Source organism: Planococcus citri, chromosome 5 (genome assembly GCF_950023065.1).
Source record: "Planococcus citri chromosome 5, ihPlaCitr1.1, whole genome shotgun sequence".
In the NCBI taxonomy this organism is placed as follows: domain Eukaryota; kingdom Metazoa; phylum Arthropoda; class Insecta; order Hemiptera; family Pseudococcidae; genus Planococcus; species Planococcus citri.
In genome coordinates this window covers 25,641,875-25,664,558 of record NC_088681.1, presented here as the reverse complement: position 1 = coordinate 25,664,558, position 22,684 = coordinate 25,641,875, and the positions used below count along the sequence as shown (strand labels likewise).

Below are 22,684 nucleotides of genomic sequence, written 5' to 3'. Positions count from 1 at the left end.
TCAATCTGTACTTGAATAGAGACAAGATTGAAATCAAATGACTGCTTGAAAAACTTTCAGTTTTCACCTACTTCTGCGTTAAAATGTGTAACATTACAATTTCTCACCAGACAGACACTGCCCTCCTAAAATCAAATTACCTACCTAACCATAAAAAGCTGCAACAATTTGTTAACAACATCATTATAATATAAGTATTATGCATTTTAATCAAGCTCTTGAATTCGCCTTACCTATCTTATGATGAAAATGTTGAAATACATTTCTCAATTTTTAGTGAATTTTCGAAAATTAAATTTGGACCCAAAATGAAGTAAAAATTAAAATTTCTGACATTGACACGGGAAGCTAAAGTTCGGTTTGTACCATATTTTCGACCTTTAAAATTGATTCGAAATGGCTTCGTTCCATCTTAAGCAATCCTGGAGCCTCCAGTAAATTTTTGAAAGTTAAAATCCCTCCTCCCCTCCACTCGAAAAATTGTTTAATATAGTTTATAAAGCTACATAAAATTTATTTTATTATTATATGTACCTACTTAGCCTACATTCAACATGCTGTACCGATTGACGGTGGTTTCAAAGGTGTTTCGAAGTCTCCAGCCGTTATTTTGGAAATTCCACATTTTCAAAGAATGCCACCAATGACAAAAATAGTACAAATCAACTTGAACACGTATAAACTCGATTTGAGCTTATCAGTGATCTGCTTGACACATAACATGCCATTTCTTTTACTTGACCATATACCTATAGATATCACTTTAACGATTTTTTTATTTTGAAAACCTTAAATCTCCTCAATTCGGGAGGAGCCTTCAGAACAATTCATAAAATCACTTCCAACCGACTAAGAATGTGGAAATTAAGAGTATACCTGAACTAAATTTCAGGTTTTCAACTGCAATTTCATTGGGTAAAACGTTGTGCAAAAACTTTAAGAAATCCAAGAGAATAAGCTCTGGAACTACTAACTCAAACGGTTCGAAACTGTTTCAAATCGATTCGGCGAGGGGGGAACTGGGGAAGGGAGTCAAATGTACACCAAGATTTTCTTGTCAATTTAAGGAAATTTTGAATTTTCCTCAATTTTTAAATCAAATTTTATTTTCGAAAATTCCTCAAAAATTAAGAAATGCACTTCAGTCTATGAAATTCTGTCTAATGATTATGTTTTTGTATACGCGCTTTCGAGTTTCGAATTAGACCATTTTTGTAGGTTCCATCTACAAGTGTGGTAGGTAATCAACCTTCTACCCTCTAAAATGTGACTACTTCATCATTCCAAAAAAAAAGTATGGAACGAAAATTTAATTGATTACATCAATGATATGAATATGATAAAGAATATTTATTGATAAAACAAAATATCAATTCATTCGAATAAAACATGTAATGTAGGTATGTACTTATATACAAATGTAAAATTATTTAAGTAACAAAGAAAGAAATTTGGGCGATGAATTTAATTAAAAGAACATAATAATAAAATCTGGACAGTGGACATTGATATTGGATAGGTAAATAATATTGATTAAATGTCTCTAGCAATAAAATAATGCTAGGTACAAATTTTCAGTGTATTTAAATAAAAAAGGTCCGAACGAAAATCACAACTTTTAATCCACTAAAATGAGAGCAAATTAGGAACCATAACCATGCATTACATCATGAAACTCATCACTTGGACTAGATAGGTAAGTAATAGGTATAGGTAAGTAGTTCAATTTTAGTCAGACTCATCGCTGCTATGATAATACTTTATATTATGGGGAATACAATCTTCCTTCACTTTTAACCAGTAAATAATTTTCAACTTATCTTCGTCCCGATAGAGCCGTTCAAATTTTTCAATTTGGAACTCATTTCCATCAAAAATCCACGCAATAATTTTCTTCAGTACGTCAGTTAGATATATCCACCGTCCATTAAATAAATAGTATGTTCTCTCATTATGAGTTCTCATAACACAATGTATTTGGCTCTTTTTGAACGATTTTATACATTTTTTTGATGTAAATTTCCACGATAACAGGTGTTCTAATGAGGAAAAAGATAGATCGGCGTCTCTTTTATTAACGTATCGTTCTACTGCTTCACGCAAATATAGTTGAAACGCTGTATCAATGGGGAAAGAATGTTTGAATTGCGAAATTTTTTCCTCATCGCCATTATAACACCATGTGGTAAGTTTTGGAATATTGACTCTTTTCACAAATATATCAGAATACGACCACCTTGTATCGGAACAAGCTGCTTGAAATTGGTCCATCAAGTTTTCTTTAAAAGTTACAATATCTTCAGGGGTACAAAATTGAGCTAAGAGGTTATCAATTTCGGCGAACTTTTCATCACCATTACGTCGAAAGCAACTCCAGTAATGGAAGCGATAGAGCAAAAATTTATTGTACGCTTTCTTTTTCTGTCGACGAGCTTCTTTTTCATCTTTGGCATACAATTCGTCAATAAATTGGGATAATTTTGCCCTATTATCAATTCTAGTCAGTTTTTCGGTGATAAGTAATCCAGACCTCAACAAACGCTTTTTTATACGCATCTGTAAATCTGGATCTAAAGTAAGAAATTTCAAAAAAGCATCAAATTCTTCTACACTGCAGTACAACATATCACAAAAACACAATAGAATTTCGACTTGTTCTGATTCCGTTGTCGTGACCAGCAACGTTTCAGTGATTTCCAACTGATTGCTCACATCTAAACAATCTTCGATAAATGAACGAAACAATTCGTGAGAATAATTCAATAACAAATGCAATCCTTTTTCCAGAAAAAATTGCTTCCTGAACTCGAGCGTTGTTCGAAGCAGAACGACTTTAAAAAAATTGAAACTGGAACAACTTACACGAGATTCTGAGTTCCTCGAAAAAAATTTGTCAGAAATTGCACAATTTTCTACATTTATCAGATAATCGATCAAATCATCAGGAGCACTGCTCCATACGTCAATCAAACACTGTATGTTGTTATCTTCGCGATACATTTCAGAGCCCAAGATCTTATCAATCAAACGTTCGAATTGCACCTCTGTGATTGTTAACTTAACACGTTCCCACGTCACTTTCGCCAGCTCTAATTCTCCTAAACGAAAATAATTCGCAATAATGTCTACAGGCACTTCTAAATATATACTCCTGAGCTGATTTCTGCTCATTTTTGATAACAGAAACATTTGGTATTTTTCATCACATCGAATCAAATATCCGGACATCATAACTTGTTCATTTTCATCCAAGAAATCCCAGAAGTACTCGTACGCACACGTAGGCCAGTTACGGAAGTTGGCAAATATCATTTTCTCAAGTAACCTTCTTTGGTGATTCTGAAAACGACCATCATGCTCGCCTAATGCATTTTCTTCACGACGTTTCCACTTTATCCAATAGTCCATTAATTCATGTCCATTGGGAACAAAAAACTTGATGAAATTTCTACTCAACGAAGACATGGGGAAATCCTTTATACTGTTTTCTAAGCAGTACGTAGTAATCATCTTGAACATATCGTCGTTATCATTCGATCGTTCAGGACACTGGAAAACTTTCTCAGCAGTTTTTTTGTCGTTGATGTGGCCGTTTATGTCCCAAACAGCTCCATGAAGAAAAAAATGGTATCTGCTTCCGTGAGTGTGGCACATCCGCCTCATCATATCAGTATTGTCTTCTGACATTTGGTTTCTTATAGTTTCACAATGTGCAGTAACTTTTTTCCTGATGCAGTTTGGTACCATTATGTCATTGATGATTTCATTCACTTCTTTTAGTTGATCTTCACCGTAATATTCCCATTCATTTTGAGAATAATAGTACTTCCACACATCTATAGCGGCAGCGAGAGCGGCCATGTCTTCTAATTTTGGAAAAGGTGGAGAATATGTATGTTTGTTTTCTAAATCAATACTAACAGTCGCCATTTCTTCAATAGAAGTATAATCCAATTTCTGAAACAAACAGCGTATAGGCACAGCATGAGAACGCAGTTGGATGGAAAATCCCAGTAGAGAACCTCTCGGGCACTAATTTTTAATATTATGTAATAATAGTAGAGTCATTATAGAAATTTAGTTCTCAAGTGGTTAATCTAAAATCTCATTAGAGAATCTCACGGTAAATCACCGACTTTTATCCTTAGGGAACCGACACTACCGACTACACCCATTAGGCAGCTCTAAAAAAAAATTCAAGTTCTTGCATGGTTTTCAGTTTTTCCAAAATGATTCAAAAATTGTGTAAATTGACGAAAATTATCATCCTGGAAAAGATGGTCATACTTTTGAATTGAATTAATTCGACCATTTTTCATGTTTCGGGAATTAACTCACCAACTTCCCTTTAAAGAGCAGACATTTTCGAAAAAATCGTGTTTTTTCGCTCTAGCCTCTACCCAACCAGTTTTGGAAAAAATGGCCGAGTGCCCGTTCCAGAAGACGGCATTTCAGATTTTGTGTCAACCTTGGTCATTCCCATCAGAATCCAAAACCTATTTTACTCTCTAAATTTAAAGCAGTCAAATTTCACTGCTTAGCAGTCACGACATTTTGCCTTTTTAAAGCAGTAGTTTTTTTTACTGCAAAACAGTGAAAAATTACTGAATTGGTCAGTCAAAATGATTTTTTACTGACCAATTCAGTAATTTTTCACTGTTTTGCAGTAAAAAAAACTACTGCTTTAAAAAGGCAAAATGTCGTGACTGCTAAGCAGTGAAATTGACTGTTTCAAATTTAGAGAGTAGACAACAGAGTCGTGTCAACTTTTTCGTCATTATTGCCAGTTTCGAAAAATCGAGAAAAATACCCAAAAAAACACGTCAAATTTTAACAAAGTTGACATCTGTGTTCTAAAATATTCTTCCAGTTCAAAAATGGGTGTATTTTAGCTTCCAGATTTTATCCGTCTAAACAACATACTTATCCAAAAATGAAAGTTATCCTAGCAGTAGTTTTTTGTTAATTTTGCAACGAGAATTGAAAGTTTTTACCTACTCATTTTACCTACTAAACTACACCCTTAATAGCGAAATATTTAGAAAAAATTAATAGATACTTACTCGTAATTTTCAAAATACGAGTTTATTCAAAAATATGCGATTTGCAAATTGTAGGGCTCGTACTAGGTTAGTTTTTCAAATAATTAAGGTATTCAGTTTTTCCAAATGATACCTAGTTGTTTAAAAAAAAATCCAGGAAGACTAACTTGGAAAGAAAATCCATACGATCCGGTAACTTTGGACGAAGTATAACTTGGGACAATTTCAAACCTTTAGAGTTCCATAAATGTAATGAGCCAATAGAGAAATCAGAAATATCAAGTATTTATTTACCTATCCACCATTTCCCACCCAGAAATAAGATTTTGTAAAATTAAGTTGTAAAAGGTCAGTTTGAGCTGCGATGATGCAAATAGATGGTAATAGCCGTAATAGGTAATGATTTGAACAACATACAATTAATGATTAAGGACTTTTTTTGAGTTTCAATTTATTGTAAGTAAAAATATGTATATGGTAAGATATTAAAAATATGGAAACATTTTGAACATTCTTCAAACATGAACACAGATGAAAAAATAATTATCAGTGTACTCGTAAACTATAGAATAATGAAGAGAGCAAATGGCTAAGAAAATAAAAAACATAGGTAAATGTGTAGGTACTCAGATGTGCCTTGGACTACACAAAGTGCCCTAAACGTAAGAAAAAAACGACACTTATTAGAAATTGTCTAAATTAGGGTTTTTACCCCCCCCTCAATTTTGATTTAAAGTTGACTATGAGTATGAATATCCTTCCAAAAAATGATGAATTTCTTTTAAAAATTTTTCAGCACATATCTGCCTACTTGGAAATGTAGTAATTTTTCTAAAATACCGGAACAGTGTCGGACAAATATAGAGGGATAAAAAAAAAGTTGAAGAGACTACGATTTAGTGAACATTTTTTAGAAATTGAATGAACAGTTTGCGTTCTACCGAGGTTTAAAAATTATTAATGCAAGTAAAGAGGACCAAAAATGTACCAAGAATTTTTATTTTGTTGTTTCCACCTTCTAACTCATACTTGCTTCCCTTCCAGAGTGTATCAAACATCAAGTTCATACTCTTGCTCCCCACCTGCTTTTATAGTTTTAAACCAGAATCGCAATAATAAAGTGAAAAACAATTTTTTGACACGTACCCAAGGGCCTTTTTTGTAGTCCAAGGCACTTACATTTCACTCAATTGAATAAAAAAAATCATTCAAAAGCCTCTGAAGAAAAAAAAACATTGCAAGAAATGAAAATTTAATTGGTACCTACTTAACATTAATAATATTGATACAACAAAATACCTATACGTAAGTGAATAGGATGGAAGAGACAAATGGGAAAAAAATTTAAATTAGAATAAACTAAAATGAATCACATTCTTATCACGAAACCGATAAATTACCTAATAAAATATTAGTCGGATTCATCGCTGCTATGATAAGTATACTCATTACATGAAGAACAATCTTTACTCGGATTTAACCAACGAATAATTTTCATTGTACCTTCTTTCTCGTAAAGTTGTTCAAATTCTTCAACTTTGAATTCATTGTCATCAAAAATCCACGCAATAATTTTCTCCAGTACATATGGATAGATTTCTTCTCCACATGAAGAGCACCAGATCACTAAATATTGACTTCTCATAACACCGTGTATTTGCCTCCTTTTGAATTTTGTAACTTTTTTTTTTGATGAGAATTTCCAACACAAAAGCTGTTCTAATGGAAAAAATGATACATCGGCGTCTCTTCCATTAACGTATCGTTCTACAGCTTCACGCAAAAAATGTCGAAATGCTTTATCAATTGGAAATGAATTTTTGAATTGCGAAATTCTTTCCTCATCGCCATCATAACACCAAGCAGTAAGTTTCGGAATGTTCACTCTTTTTGAAAATAATTCAGGACGATACCATATACTCGTATCGCAGGAAAAAACTGATTGAAAGTAGTCGATTATGTCTTCTTTGGCAGTTGCAATTTCTTCAGCAGTAAGAAATTGAGTCATGAAATTTTCGATTTCAGTAAACTTTTCATCGCCGTTTCGTCCAAAGCAACGCCCATAATGGAAGTGAAAATCCAAAAATGAATTCACCGCTTTCTTTTTTTGTCGACGAGCTTCTTTTTCATCCTTGGAATACAATTCGTCTATAAATTGGCATATTTTTGCCCAATTGTCAACTCTGTTCAGTTTTCCGATGATTAGTACTCCAGATCTCAGCAAACGCTTTTTTACTCGCATCTGTAAATTTGGTTCTGAAGTGAAAAATGCCAAAAATTCATTAAATTCATCTACACTAGAGTATAATAAATCACGAAAACGACGTAGAATTTCATTATTTTCTGATTCTATCGCTTTGATTAGCACCATCTCCTTGATTTCTATCTGATCAGTCGCATCTAAACAATCTTCGATCAATGAACCGAACACACCACAGGAATAATTCAATATCAAATGTAGTCTCATATTCAAAAAGAATTGCTTTCTGAATTCAAGCGTCGTTTGAAGTAGAATGACTTTTAAAAATTTGAAACCAGATGATTTTATATAATGAGATTTGAATGCGGATGTAATTTCACAATTTTTCACATTTATGACATAATCGATCAAGTTATCGGGTGCGTCGTTCCACATATCGATCAAATATAGTATGTTGTTGTCTTCTTGATACATTTCTGATTTCAAGATCTTATTAATCAAACATTCGAATTGCTCTTCTTTGATTGTTGACCGGACATGTGCCCATGCTGCATTTACCAGCTCGAAATCTTCTGAATAAAAAAAGTTTGCGATAATAACAGCAGGCTCTTCCGAGTATAATCTCCTAAGCTGATGTTTATTTAGTTTTGAGAATAGAAACAACATTCTGTGACTTCTTACTTCATATTGAATCAAATTTCTTGTAATAGTCACTTGTTCATTTTCATCCCAGAAATACCAGAAGTATTCGAAAACATGCATAGGTTGAGGACCAGGTATACGGCTTTGACGATGCAGACTTTCGAGTAGGCGTTGGCGATGGTGCAGGTTTTGAGAATCAGTGCCATAAGCACCTGAAACCTTTCTTTCATCAAGTTTTAACGCAATCCAATACGCTGTTAAGTCACGATTCCAGGAAAACCGATTTTCTTTACAAAATTTTTCACTCAACGAAGATAATGGAAAATCCTTTATATAATTTTCCAAGCAGTATTTGACCATGATCTGAAACATTAGATCGTGATCATTCGATCGTTCAGGACAATTCAAAACTTTCTCCGCAGTTTTTTTGTCGTTGATATGCCCGTTGGTGTCCCAAACAGCTCCGTTAAGAAAAAAATGTTTTTTATATCCAAGAGAATTGCACATCTTCATAATATCCTTACGGTCATAGTGATAATTGATGTCTACTTGGCGGTCAATGGTTTCACAAAGCTCAATAATTCTTTCTCTAATGCAGTTCGGCATTTCCATATCATTGAGCATTTCATTCACCTCATCGAGCTCATCATCACACGAATCCGTGTCGTGATAGTGAGAATAATAATAATTCCACAAATGTAAAGCTACTGAGAGGCCAGCCAGATCTTCTAATTTTGGAACAGGTGGATAATATGTGTGTTTGTCTTCTAAATCAATATCGGTGGTCTCCATTTCAATAAAACAAGTCAAATTCGATTTCTGAAACAAATAAAGTAAGAATAGCATAAAAATGCAGTTGGCTGGAAAACCCCAGTAGGTAATTTCTCACAAGCAAGCCCCTCACGAGTTTGCAGTCACCGATTTGACCAGTTTTTTTTTTTCAAAAGTAAGTTGACCCGTAGGGTAGTCCACTAAAAAATGTATAGCTTATTTCCAATCGCAAAACTACGGGTTTCACAGGAGTCCGAAGTTCTCAAAATTTTGATTTTTCTGAGGATACATCAATGCGTCAAAAATTCTCAGGGCCTGTGAGGTTTTTTCTGGGCTCTTTTGGGAATTGTCTTTTCTAGGCACCAGGTTAGGGTTCGTCTGCAGTTATGACGCGATTTCAAGTCTATTTCTCAGGCTCAGAATTTCAAAAAATTCCCCAAAAAGTGGTCGAAAAATGCGATGGGTGCGGCTTCAACTTTGGGAATCATCTTTTCGAGGTAGGTATACAAGCCATGTTTCTTGGAGGTTAGGCGAGATTTCGAAGTTGGCCCAAAAGTGATCGAAAAGTGCGTTTTAGGGCTGCTACAACATTTCAAATCGTCTGAAACTCTATACTTTTGACTTATGTAATGACGAAAAAATCGTCCGTATTCGTATTTGCACTTCTTTATAATTTTACCCCATCTGTAAAATATGTACTACTTCGTTTCGGTTTTATCACTTCTTTTTAATACTTTCAAACCATGTGTAAGAAAGAGCGGCCTCTTATTAAACCATCCCATACCTTTTCCACACCTTTCCATCATAAACTGAGTTTACTGTGTCGCCACTTTTTTCCAATGTTTTCTTCCTACTTAGAAAAACAAGCGGCTCGCAAAGTTTTAATGAGCTGATTGTTAAAAATATACATCCATTGATTTCTATAAAAACGTTAGTGGCTTCTAAATCCATCCTATACCTTCCTATACCTAAAAACAAGCGACCAGTAAAGTTCTCCTTTGGAATCCACTTCATAAAAAGTGCAGTGGCTTCCAAATGTAAAATTCCATATTTCACAATGCAACCTTTTCCCAATAAATACTCAGCTCTCTGTATGCTAAACATTCAGTTCACTTGGAGTTCTCTCCGAGTTCAACTTCAGCTTCTTACTTTGCTGTCTTAAGTATTTTACTAGTACCTACCTAGTGTTACTTTTATCAAAGTTTGTGATTTCAAGTTGTACCTACTTGTTCGCGAATATCTTTTATACTGTTGTGAATTTATTTCCGACAATAAACTTTCAAAGTGAACTTTTTCAAACTTTTAATTTTCTTAATCAATCGGAGATCCTGTCATCACACTTATAGAAATGACGATCCTCAAAGTTGTAGCTGCTCAAATACATTTTTCAATCCGGAGTTGTGGCGATGGCGGTTCAAAGTTTTCTTTTGTCAATTATACCCCCACCACTATGATGAAAAATTTTGAAAAAAATCGTGTTGAAAGGCTCCACATTCCACGTGGTACCAGAATTTTCTACCCACTACTCCATGGATACAGAATTTTTTTCGCGGTTTTTGGTTGTACTTTCCAAGAGAGGTGGGAGGTACCAAACAATAATCCATTATAATTTTTCAAATCCGGGAACAGGGCTATTTCGCCTATCTTACCTGGGAATACCATTTGGAGCCAAAATAAAGAAAGAATTGAAATTTTTCAAATTGACACGAAAAGCGGAAATTTGGTTTGTACCTCAGTTCTGACCTTTCAAATCGATTCGAAATGGTTTCGGTCCGTTATAAGCAATCCTGGAGCCTCCAGCAGATTTTTGAAAGTTGGAATTTCCACCAAAAAGTTTGTTTAGTATAGTTTGTAAAGCTATACAAAATTCACTTTATATATACTTAGCCTAATGAAACAAGCTGCATCGATTGATGGTTACTGAAGGCGTTTCGAAGTCTCCTGCCATATTTTGGAAATTCCATATTTTTCAAAAAATGCCACAAAAATTGTACAAATCAACTTAAACTTGTAGGTACCTACATACTTACTTACAAAAACTCGATTAGAGCTTCTCAGCGGCCTATTTTACCCCTTAACAAGCTATTCTTCACCCAACTAGAAAGTATACCAAGATTTTCTTGTCAATTTAAGGAAATTTTGAATTTTCCCCCATTTATTGAATCAAATTTTATTTTAAAAATTCCTCAAAAATTAAGAAATGCACTTCAGTTTGTGAAATTTTGTCTAATGATGTGTTTTTGTAGGCTATTTCCATTTAGTTTTGTACAGTTCAAAAAGTTCGGATGCACGAGTAAGTAGACTACTATATACGTACTTCATTATAAATTATCTTCCTTGTTAGACCATTTTTGAAGACTTCATTGCCAAGTGTGGTACTCAACCTTCTACCCTCTAAAATGTGACTGCTTCATCATCCCAAAAAAAAGCATGGAAAGAAAATTTGATTGATTACATGAATGATATGATGGTGAATATTTATTGATAAAACAAAATATAAATTTATTCAAACACAACAAGTATGTATAAATACAAATGGAAAATTCCTCAGGTAAAAAGAAAGAAAATTGGACGATTAATTTAATTAACAGAAAATAAAAATAAAATCTGAGCATTGATATTGGATAAGTGAGTAATATTGATTAAATGTCTTTATGCATTAACAAATTAGATAAGTGAGCTAGATTATTTTTTGATTTTGGGGAAATAATTAAACTTGATGGTTTTTCGTACCCATGTCCTATATACATATCCCAGGTAGGTACCTCTACCTAGGGCAGTTTACCGCACTTATTATTCACACGTACCTATCTTTTAAGCTGATATTAATATTAGATGTAATACGGGTACCTAAGTAGATGAAATAAAAATAAAGCTACAAATTTTCAATTCATAAAAAAAAGAAAAAAAAGAATGAAAATCAAAATATTAATCCACCAAAATGAGAGCAAATAGGAAACATTATAGGTAACATCATTCTGGTATCACGAAACTCATCACATTTAGAATATACTAGCCTAATTCAATTTTAGTCAGACTCATCGCTGCTATGATAATACTTTATATCACGGCGAACACTGTCTTCTTTCACTTTTAACCAGTAAATAATTTTCAACTTATCTTCATCTTGATAGAGTCGTTTAAATTGTTCAATTTGGAACTCATTTCCATCAAAAATCCAAGCAATAATTCTCTTCAGTACGTCAGATAGATATATCTTCCATCCTTTACATAAATAGTTTGCTCTCACATTACGTATTTTCATAACACCGTGTATTTGGCTCTTCTTAAACGATTTTATGCATTTTTTTGATGCAAATTTCCACCCTAAAAGGTGGTCTAATGAGGAAAACGATAGATCGGCGTCTCTTTTATTAACGTATCGTTCTACTGCTTCACGCAAAAAAAGCTGAAATGCTGTATCAATTGGAAATGAACGTTTGAATTGCGAAATCTTTTCTTCATCGCCGTTATAACACCACGCAGTAAGTTTTGGAATGTCGACTCTTTTCACAACTACATCAGAATTCCATTCTGTATCGGAACAAGCTATTTGAAATTGTTCAATTATATTTTCTTTAAAAGTTACAATTTCTTCGGGGGTAAAAAATTGAGCAAAGAGGTTATCAATTTCGGAGAACTTTTGATCACCGTTACGTCGAAAGCAACTCCAGTAATGGAAGTGAGAGCGCAAAAATGAATTGGACGCTTTCTTTTTCTGTCGACGAGCTTCTTTTTCATTATTGGGATACAAGTCGTCTATAAATTGGGATAATTTTGCCCAATTATCAATTCTTATCAGTTTTCTGGTGATAAGTAATCCAGATCTCAACAAACGCTTTTTTACACGCATCTGTAAATCTGGATCTAAAGTAAGGAACTTCAAAAATGCGTTAAATTCTTCTACACTGCAGTACAATAAATCACGAAAACAACATAAAATTTTGGTTTGTTCTGATTCCATCGCTGTAACCAGCAATATTTCAGTGATTTCCAACTGATCACTCACATCTAAACAATCTTCGATCAATGAACGAAACAACACATGGGGATAAAACAACAAAAGATGCGATGCTTTTTCTAGAAAAAGTTGCTTCCTGAAGTTGAGCGTTGTTCGAAGCAAAATGACTTTTAAAAAGTCGAAACTAGAGCAACTTAAACGAGATTCTGGCATTCCCCTAAAAAAATAGCCAGTTATTGCACAATTTTTTACATTTATCATATAATCGATCAAATTATCAGGAGCACTGCTCCATAAATTGATCAAACACTCTATGTTGTTATCTTCCTGATACATTTCTGACCACAAAATGTTATCAATCAAAAGTTCGAATTCCACCTCTCTTATTGTTAACCTGACGCGTTCCCAAGTCGCTATTGCTAGCTCCAATTCTCCTATACCAAAGTAATTGACAATAATGTCAACAGACATTTCTGAATATAAACACCTGAGCTGATCTCTGTTCATTTTTGAAAACAGAAACATCTGGAATTTTTTGTCACTTTGGATCACATGAATCAAATTTCTGGCCATCGTCACTTGTTCATTTTCATCCAAGAAATCCCAGAAGTACTCGTACGCACACATAGCCCAGTCACGGGCGACCCCAACTTTGATTTGGTCAAGTATCCGGCGTCGCTGATTCTGAAAGCGACCATCATATCCACCATCTGAAGCATTTTCTTCACTGCGCTTATACTCTATCCAATAGTCTGTTAATTCACGTCTACTATCATAAACATACGAATTTCTATAAAATTTTTCTCTCAACGAAGACATAGGAAAATCATTTATATGATTTTCTAAGCAGTGTGCAGTAATCATTTTGAACATATGGTCGTTATCATTCGATCGTTCAGGACACTGCAAAACTTTCTCCGCAGTTTTTTTCTCGTTGATGTGGCCATTTATGCCCCAAACTGCTCCATGTTGAAAAAAATGGTATCTACTTCCGTCAGTGTGGCACATCCGCCTCATCAGATCAGTACTGTACTCTGACATTTGGTTTTTTATAGTTTCGCAAAGTGCAGTAATTTTTTTCCTAATGCAGTTTGGTACCTTCATGTCATTGCTGATTTCATTCACTTTTTTTAATTCATGTTCACAGTACTTCCACTCATGATGAGAAAAATAATAGTTCCACACATTCAAAGCTGTAGCGAGAGCAGCCATGCCTTCTAATCTGGGAAAAGGTGGAGAATATGTATCTTTGTTTTCTAAATCAATACCAACAGTCGCCATTTTTTCAATGGTAGTCCAATCCAATTTCTGAAACAAATAGCGTAGGCATAGCATGAGAACGTCGTTGGTTGGAAAATCCCTAGAGAACCTCTCGGGCACAAATTTTTAATATTACGAGATGTTGTAGGGTCAAAATTCAGTTCGTAAGTGGTCAATCTAAAATCTCATTAGAGAATCTCACAGTTAGGTAAGTACCAAAAACACCCATAAAACAGCTATAAAAAATTCAGCAGCTTAAACAAAAAATTCAAGTTCTTGCACGGTTTTCAGTTTTTCCAAAATGATCCAAAAATTTCATAAATTTATGAAAAATTGAAGGACTATTAATTATCATCCTGAAAAAGATAGTCATACTTTTGAATTGAATCAATTCGATTGCGATTTTTTGTGTTTCGGGAATCAACTCACCAACTTCTCCTCAAAGAGCACACATTTTCGAAAAAATTGTGGTTTTTCGCTCTAGCCGCTACCCAACCTGTTTTGGAAAAAATGGCCGAGTGCCCCGTTCCAAAAGACTGCAGGTATTTCAGATTTTGTGTCAACGCTTCGTCATTCCCATCAGAATCCAAAACCTATATTAGACTACATATTGGTGTCAACTTTTTCGTCATTATTGCCAATTTCGAAAAATCGAGAAAAATTGCCAAGAAAACACATCAAATTTTAACACAGTTGACATCACTGTGTTCTGAAATATTCTTCCAGTTCAAAAATAATACGTAGGTACCTAGACCTACTTATTAATACGAAATATTTTGGGAAAATTATTAATTTTCAAAATACGAGTTTATTCAAAAATATGCGATTCACAAATCGTAGGGCTCGTACTCGATTTCTTTTTTCAAATGATGGTTGTTTGAAGAAATTCCTGGAAGACAAACTTGAAAGAACAATTTTAAACCGTTTGAATGGTGGTATACTCAAGTGCTATAATGTTGAAATAGGACTCTGGAAAAAATATGAATATGTTGGATATGACCAAACCCTCATGGTTCATGTTTAAATCCTGGGCTTTCTGACGTAACATGTGTTGATGAAAACATTTTTTCTATCGCACGCGGATTTCCATAAAATAAATTGAAAAAATTATAACTTTGTGTAGTCTGCCAATGTGGAAATAGTATCAAATTCATTTTTAATTTTATCTTCAATTTGAGAAATAATATAGAAAAAAATCTAATTTTTTCCTAAAAATTGAAGCCTTTTTGGCAAAAATTACTAAAACGTCGCGTTTTTCACCAAAAAAAATACAAAATAGTTAGTTGTACTTTTTAGATAAAAATTGCGAAAAAGTATCACTTTCTGCCAATAATTATTAGGTATTGCAAAAATAGTCAAAGTCTTGCATTTTGACAATTCACCTATTGTCAAAAATTCCGCCTTTTTGTCAAAAAAATCACTGAAAAGTCCTGCCATTTTTCCAAAGTCAATGTCTCCTTTTCTGCCCAAAATTGCTACAAAAATATGTCTTTTTCTCAAAAAGAAATCCCAAAAAGTTGCACTCTTTTCCAGAAATTGTTTAAATGTGTCATGATGAAAAAAACCGTGTTGAAAGGCCCAGGCTTCTCCTACACATTCCACGTGGTACCAGAATTTTCTTCCCACTACTCCATGAATACAGAATTTTTCTCGCAAAAAACGCGTTTTTTGGCTGTACTGTACAAGCATGATAAGGTGGGCGGCGGAAATTCCGCTAGACATTTTTTCGGAGGTACCCAACAATAATCCATTATAATTTGCCAATTCTGGGAACAGGGCCATTTCGCCTATCTTACCTGGGAATACCCTTTGGAGCCAAAATAAAGAAAAAATTAAAATTTCTCAAATTGACACGGAAAGCGGAAATCTGGTTTGTACCTTATTTTCGACATTTCAAAATTGATTCGGAATGGCTTCGATCCGTTTTAAGTAATCCTGGAGCCTTCAGCAGATTTTTGAAAGTTGAAATTTCCAACAAAAAAATTTGTTCAACACAGTTCGTAAAGCTATACAAAATTTACTTACATGTACTTGGCCTAATGAAACATGCTGTATCGATTGATGGTGGTTGAATGGCGTTTCGAAGTACGACTCCTGCCATATTCTGGGAATTCCATACTTTCAAAAAATGCCACAAAAATTGCACAAATCAACTTAAACTTGTAGGCACATACTTAGTACATACTGGAGCTTCTCAGTGACCTATTTTACCCCTTAACATGCCATTCTTTCACCCAACTAGGATGTATACCAAGATTTTCTTGTCAATTTAAGGAAATTTTGAATTTTCCCCCATTTTTGAATCAAATTTTCTTTTAAAAATTCCTCAAAAATTAAGAAATGCACTTCAGTTTGTGAAATTTTGTTTAATGATGTGTTTTTGTAGGCTGTTTTCATGTAGTTTTGTACAGTTCAAAAAGTTCGGATGCACGAGTATACGTAAGTACCTAAGTAGATTACGTACTTGATATCTTCCTTCTTAGACCATTTCTGTAGCTTCCATTTCCAAATGCGGTACCCAACCTACCTTCTACACTCTATAAACTGTGATTACTTCATCATTCCAAAAAAAAAAGAAGCATGGAACGAAAATGTAAATGATTACATCAGTGAAATGATGGTGAATATTTAATGATAAAACAAAATATAAATGTAATCAAATACAACAAGTATGTATAAATACAAATGGAAAATTCTTCAGGTAAAAAGAAAGAAAATTGAACGATTAATTTAATTAACAGAACATAAAAATAAAATCTGGGCATTGATATTGGATAAAAGAGTACATAATGTGTGCTAGATTATTTTTTGTGTTTGGGGAAATAATTCAACTGTATGGTTTTTCGTACACATTTAGTATGTATCTCAAGTATCTCTACATAGGGCAGTTGACCGCGCACATTATTCACAAGTATCTTTCAAGCTGATATTAATATTAGATAAGATAAGGGTACCTATCTAGAATGAAATAAAAATAATGCTACAAATTTTCAGTAAAAAAAAAAAAAAAAAAAAAAAAGGATCAGAACGAAAATCACAACTTTAATCCATTAAAATGAGAGCAAATAGGAAACATAATACATATGTACATAGGTATGTAGGAGGTATCATGTGGTATCATGAAACTCATCACATTTAGAGTACATACTCGTAGGCTAATTCAATTTTAGTCAGACTCATCGCTGCTATGATAATACTTTACATTACGGCGAACACTGTCTTCTTTCACTTTTAACCAGTAAATAATTTTCAACTTATCTTCATCTTGATAGAGTAGTTTAAATTGTTCAATTTGGAACTCATTTCCATCAAAAATCCACGCAATAATTTTCTTCAGTACGTCAGATAGATATATCTCCCATCCTTTACATAAATAATTTGCTCTCACATTACGTGTTTTCATAACACCGTGTATTTGGCTCTTTTTGAACGATTTTATGCATTTCTTTGATGCAAATTTCCACCATAAAAGGTGATCTAATGAGGAAAACGATAGATCGGCGTCTCTTTTATTAACGTATCGTTCTACTGCTTCACGCAAAAAAAGCTGAAACGCTGTATCAATCGGAAATGAACGTTTGAATTGCGAAATCTTTTCTTCATCGCCGTTATAACACCACGCAGTAAGTTTTGGAATGTCGACTCTTTTCACAACTATGTCAGAATTCCATTCTGTATCGGAACAAGCTGTTTGAAATTGTTCCATTATATTTTCTTTAAAAGTTACAATTTCTTCGGGGGTAAAAAATTGAGCAAAGAGGTTATCAATTTCCGAGAACTTTTGATCACCGTTACGTCGAAAGCAACTCCAGTAATGGAAGTGAGAGCGCAAAAATGAATTGGACGCTTTCTTTTTCTGTCGACGAGCTTCTCTTTCATCATTGGGATACAAGTCGTCTATAAATTGGGATAATTTTGCCCAATTATCGATTTTGATCAGCTTTCTGATGATCAATACTCCAGATCTCAACAAACGCTTTTTCACACGCATCTGTAATTCTGGATTTGAAGTAAGGAATTTTAAAAATGCATAAAATTCTTCTACACTGCAGTACAATAAATCACGAAAACAACATAGAATTTTGGTTTGTTCTGATTCCATCGCTGTAACCAGCAATGCTTCAGTGATTTCCAACTGATTACTCACATCTAAACAATCTTCGATCAATGAACGAAACAACACATGGGGATAAAGCAATAAAAGATGCGTTCCTTTTTCCAGAAAAAGTTTCTTCCTGAACTCAAGTGTTGTTCGAAGCAGAATAACTTTTAAAAAGTCGAAACTAGAGCAACTTAAACGAGATTCTGGCATTCCCCAAAAGAAAAAGCCAGTTATCGAACAGTTTTTTACATTTATCATATAATCGATCAAATTATCAGGAGCACTGTTCCATAAATCAATCAAACACTGGATGTTATCTTCGCGATACATTTCTGAGCGCAAGATCCTTATATTAACCAAATTTTCGAATTGCTCCTCTCTTATTGTTAACCTGACGCATTCCCAGGTCGCCATTGCTAGCTCCAATTCTCCTATACCAAAGTAATTTGCAATAATGTCAACTGGCTCTTCTGAATATAAACACCTGAGTTGATTTTTGTTCATTTTTGAAAACAGAACCATCTGGAATTTTTTATCACTGTCAATCACATTTTGAATCAAATTTCTGGTCATCGTCACTTGTTCGTTTTCATCCAAGAAATCCCAGAAGTACTCGTACGCACATATAGGCCAGTCACGGATGACACCAAATTTGATTCTGTCAAGTACCCGACGTCGCTGATCCTGAAAATACCCACCATCAGAAGCATTTTCTTCACGACGTTTATACTCAATCCAGTAGTCTGTCAATTCACGTCTACTGTCATAAACATACGAATTTCTATAAAAATTTTCACTCAACGAAGACATAGGAAAATTCTTTATATGGGTTTCTAAACAGTGTGCGGTAATCATTTTGAACATATCGTCGTTATCATTCGATCGATCAGGACACACTAAAACTTTCTCCGCAGTTTTTTTCTCGTTAATGTGGCCATTTATGTCCCAAACTGCTCCATGTTGAAAAAAATCGTATCTACTTCCGTCAGTGTGGCACATCCGCCTCATCAGATCAGTACTGTACTCTGACATTTGGTTTTTCATAGTTTCGCAAAGTGCAGAAACTCTTTTCCTAACGCAGTTTGGTATCTTCATACCACTGATGATTTCATTGACTTTTTTTAGTTCATGTTCTTGGTGCTGCCACTCATGATGGGAAAAATAATAGTTCCACGCATTCATAGCTGTAGCGAGAGCAGCCATGCCTTCTAATCTGGGAAAAGGTGGAGAGTATGTATCTTTGTTTTCTAAATCAATACCAACAGTGGCCATTTTTTCAATGGTAGTCCAATCCAATTTCTGAAACAAATAGCGTAGGCATAGCATGAGAACGTGGTTGGTTGGAAAACCCCAGTAGAGAACCTCTCGAGCACAAATTTTTAATATTACGTAGGTAGGTATTAGGTAATATAGTAGAGTCAAAATTCAGTTCGTAAGTGGTCAATCTAAAATCTCATTAGAAAATCTCACAGTAGGTAAATCACTGACTTCTTCCCTTAGGTAAATACCAAAAACACCCATAAGGCAGCTCTAAAAAATTCAGCAGCTTGAACAAAAAATTTTATAAGTTCTTGCACGGTTTTCAGCTTTTCCAAAATGACCCAAAAATGTCATAAATTGATGAAAAATTGAAGGACTAATTATCATCCTGAAAAACATAGTCATACTCGTACTTTTGAATTGAATCAATTCGACCATTTTTCGTGTTTCGGGAATCAACTCACTAACTTCCCCTCAAAGAGCAGACATTTTCGAAAAAATAATTTTTTTCGCTCTAGCCTCTACCCAACCTGTTTTGGCAAAAATGGCCGAGTTCCCCGTTCCAGAAGACAGTATTTCAGATTTTTTGTCAACCTTGGTCATTCCCATCAGAATCCAAATCACAATCCAAAACCTAGTATTTTAGACTACAGTGATGTCAACTTTTTCGTCATTATTGCCAATTTCGAAAAATCGAGAAAAATAGCCAAAAAACACGTCAAAATTTTAACAAAGTTGACATCACTGTGTCCTAAAATATTCTTCTAGTGTTCCAGTACGAAATTATTACGTAGGCACCTATTAATGCGAAATATTTGGGAAAAATAAATAGTTTTCAAAATACAAGTTTACTCAAAAATATGCGATTTGCGAATTGTAGGGCTCGTACTCGGTTTCTTTTTTCAAAATAATGATGGTTATTTGAAAAAATTCCAGGAAGACTAACTTGAAAAAAAAAATCCATAAGATCGGGTAAGTTTGGACGACTTGTAACTTGGGACAGTTTTAAACCTTTAGAGTTTGAATGGTGGTGTACGTTAGCGTTATAATGTTGAACTGGGACTCTGGAAAAAATATGAATTTGTTGAACATGACCAAACCCTCATGGTTCATGTTGAAATGTGGGTTTTCTAACGTAACATGTGTTGATGAAAACATTTTTTCTATCAGACGCGGATTTCCATCAAATAAATTGGAAAAAATAATAACTTTGTGTAGTCTTTCATTTTTGATTTTATCTTCAATTTGGAAAATGTCGCTCATTTTTTGCCCATAGTTTCCAAAAACTCTCGCTTTTTACAAAAAAAGTGCAAAAAATCTCAATTATTTCTAAAAATTAAAGCCTTTTTGGCAAAAATTAACAAAACGTCCAGTTTTTTACCAAAAATTTACATAATACGTAGTAAGTTGTACTTTTTTGAAAAAAATTGCGAAAAAGTATCACTTTCTGCCAATAATTATTAGGTATTGCAAAACTAGTCAAAGTCTTGCATTTTGTCAATTTACCTACCTTTGTCAAAAATTCCGGCTTTTTGCCAAAAATCACTTAGAAGCCCTGCCATTTTTCCAAAGTCAATGATTCCTTTTCTGCCCCAAATTGCTACAAAAAAATGATTTTTTCGAAAAAGAAATCCCCAAAAAGTTGCACTCTTTTCCAGAAATTGTTTAAATGTGTCATTTGCTTTGTCAGGAATTGATCAAACAAACCCTTTCTTTGGCTAATATTATCAGTTAGTTTCCCAAAATTGTCCAAAAAGTCTCGCTTTTTTCAATCAAAATGTTTTAAAAAAATTGTTTAATTTTTTGGCAAATATTGAGAAAGAGTATCATTGGTCATAAGTTGCCAAAAAGTCCTGTTTTTTGGATTTACGTAGATGTACATACTTGAAATTTTTTATTGCTTATAGTGGAATCCCAAAAGTGATCTTGAATTTCGAAGACAATGATACATGGTCGACATAGAATCTCAAATATTATTTTTTGGAACTGACAAGGGAACCTCTAAAGGTGTCACACTCCGATTTGAACGGGACCGCGATTTTTGGAAAGAGCATAGTCTAAAACCCCCAAAACCAAATTTTCAGGTGCCCAAGTTCATTTTTCGATTTTTGGCGATTTATGCTTTTTTTAAAAAAGTACGTACTTGATCAATAAAAATGGTCAAAATAAGTCCCAAAACTAATTAACTACCCAAATACATTTCACCATTTCCAATCATTCTGAAGCCTCCAGCGCGATTTTTCAATTTCTCCAGAATTTTGAATTTGCTCCAGAAGGCGTGAATATCAAGTTGGGCAGCTAAAAATCGAGTTGTATATTACATTCGACGTGTTTAACGAGTTTATCTACATTTGAGCCAATTTTGGGAGTGACACCTCAAGAGTGGGTTTTTGAGGTGTCACTCTCGCTCCAAAACGGCTGGAAATGGTAGAATTTGCGCCCCGGGGGTTAAATCTTGAAGAAATACAGCGATTCCCGTAAATTTCAAAAATTTCCTCACAAACGGTAATCTTTTGATTTTTTGGGTTTTTTAATTTTGAAAAAAGCTGGTCAAAAAAACACTCTTGAGGTGTCACTCCCAAAATCGGCTCAAATGTAGATAAACTCGTTAAACCGGTCGAGTATAATACACAACTCAATTTTTAGCTGCCCAACTGCATATTCACGCCTTCTGGAGCAAATTCAAAATTCTGGAGAAATTGAAAAATCGCGCTGGAGGCTCCAGAATGGCTGAAAATGATGAAATTTGGATTTGTCATTGTGTAATTGATATTTGTTTTGGGACTTATTTTGACCATTTTTATTGATCACGTACGTACTTTTTTTTAAAAAAAAGCATAAATCGCCAAAAACAGTCAATTTTGAATTTTCAAAAATTCGCCAAAAATCGAAAAATGAACTTGGGCAGCTGAAAATTTGGTGTTGGAGGTTTTAGACTATGCTCTTTCCAAAAATCACGATCCCGTTCAAATCGGAGCGTGACACCTCAAGAGGTTCCCTTGTGAGCTATTTTTTCCAGAAGGTATACGAGTAGGTACGGGAAGGCACTAGAGCAAAAAAACACGATTTTTTTAAAAAGATGCCCGCCCCCTCTTGAAGACCTATATATCCCAACGGGAGGCATCTCTCTAGCTAAAAATTTTTTCCTGTGATTTTCAACTCAAATGAAGGTTTCATTTTTTATTATTTTGAAACAAGAACGAGCACTTATACCCATGCTCCGAAAATTCGTGCAAAATATGCAATTCCTGCATATACCTTCGAACTCGAAGTATCCTTTATCCCACTTAAAAATCTCTCATGTCGACTTGTTCGCCTCAGTCATCTCGGAATGATTTTCTCACTAGATAGTACATATGAGATTTGATAAAAATACAGCACGTCAAAAATTGTCATTTTAAACCAGAATCGCTAATAAAGTGCAAAATAATTTTTTGACACATACC

General features: G+C 34.1%; 1 protein-coding gene across 8 annotated transcripts in view; it reads right to left on the bottom strand.

The window, feature by feature from the left end:
* LOC135848952 (uncharacterized) overlaps positions 1-22,684 on the bottom strand; it is a 61,662-nt gene that overhangs the window by 29,279 nt on the left and 9,699 nt on the right. The window contains exon 2 of one of the 8 annotated variants that reach the window (XM_065369062.1): positions 1,498-3,957. The exons of 4 other annotated variants lie outside the window; for them this stretch is intronic. In XM_065369062.1, coding sequence (XP_065225134.1) covers positions 1,729-3,930 — 2,202 coding nt within the window. In that variant the 5' untranslated portion in view covers positions 3,931-3,957 and the 3' untranslated portion in view covers positions 1,498-1,728. Of the gene's footprint in view, positions 1-1,497; positions 3,958-5,527; positions 8,704-10,984; positions 13,925-16,486; positions 19,278-22,684 lie in introns of those variants that run through there. 3 more of the 8 variants (XM_065369057.1, XM_065369058.1, XM_065369061.1) reach the window with 3 other exon arrangements.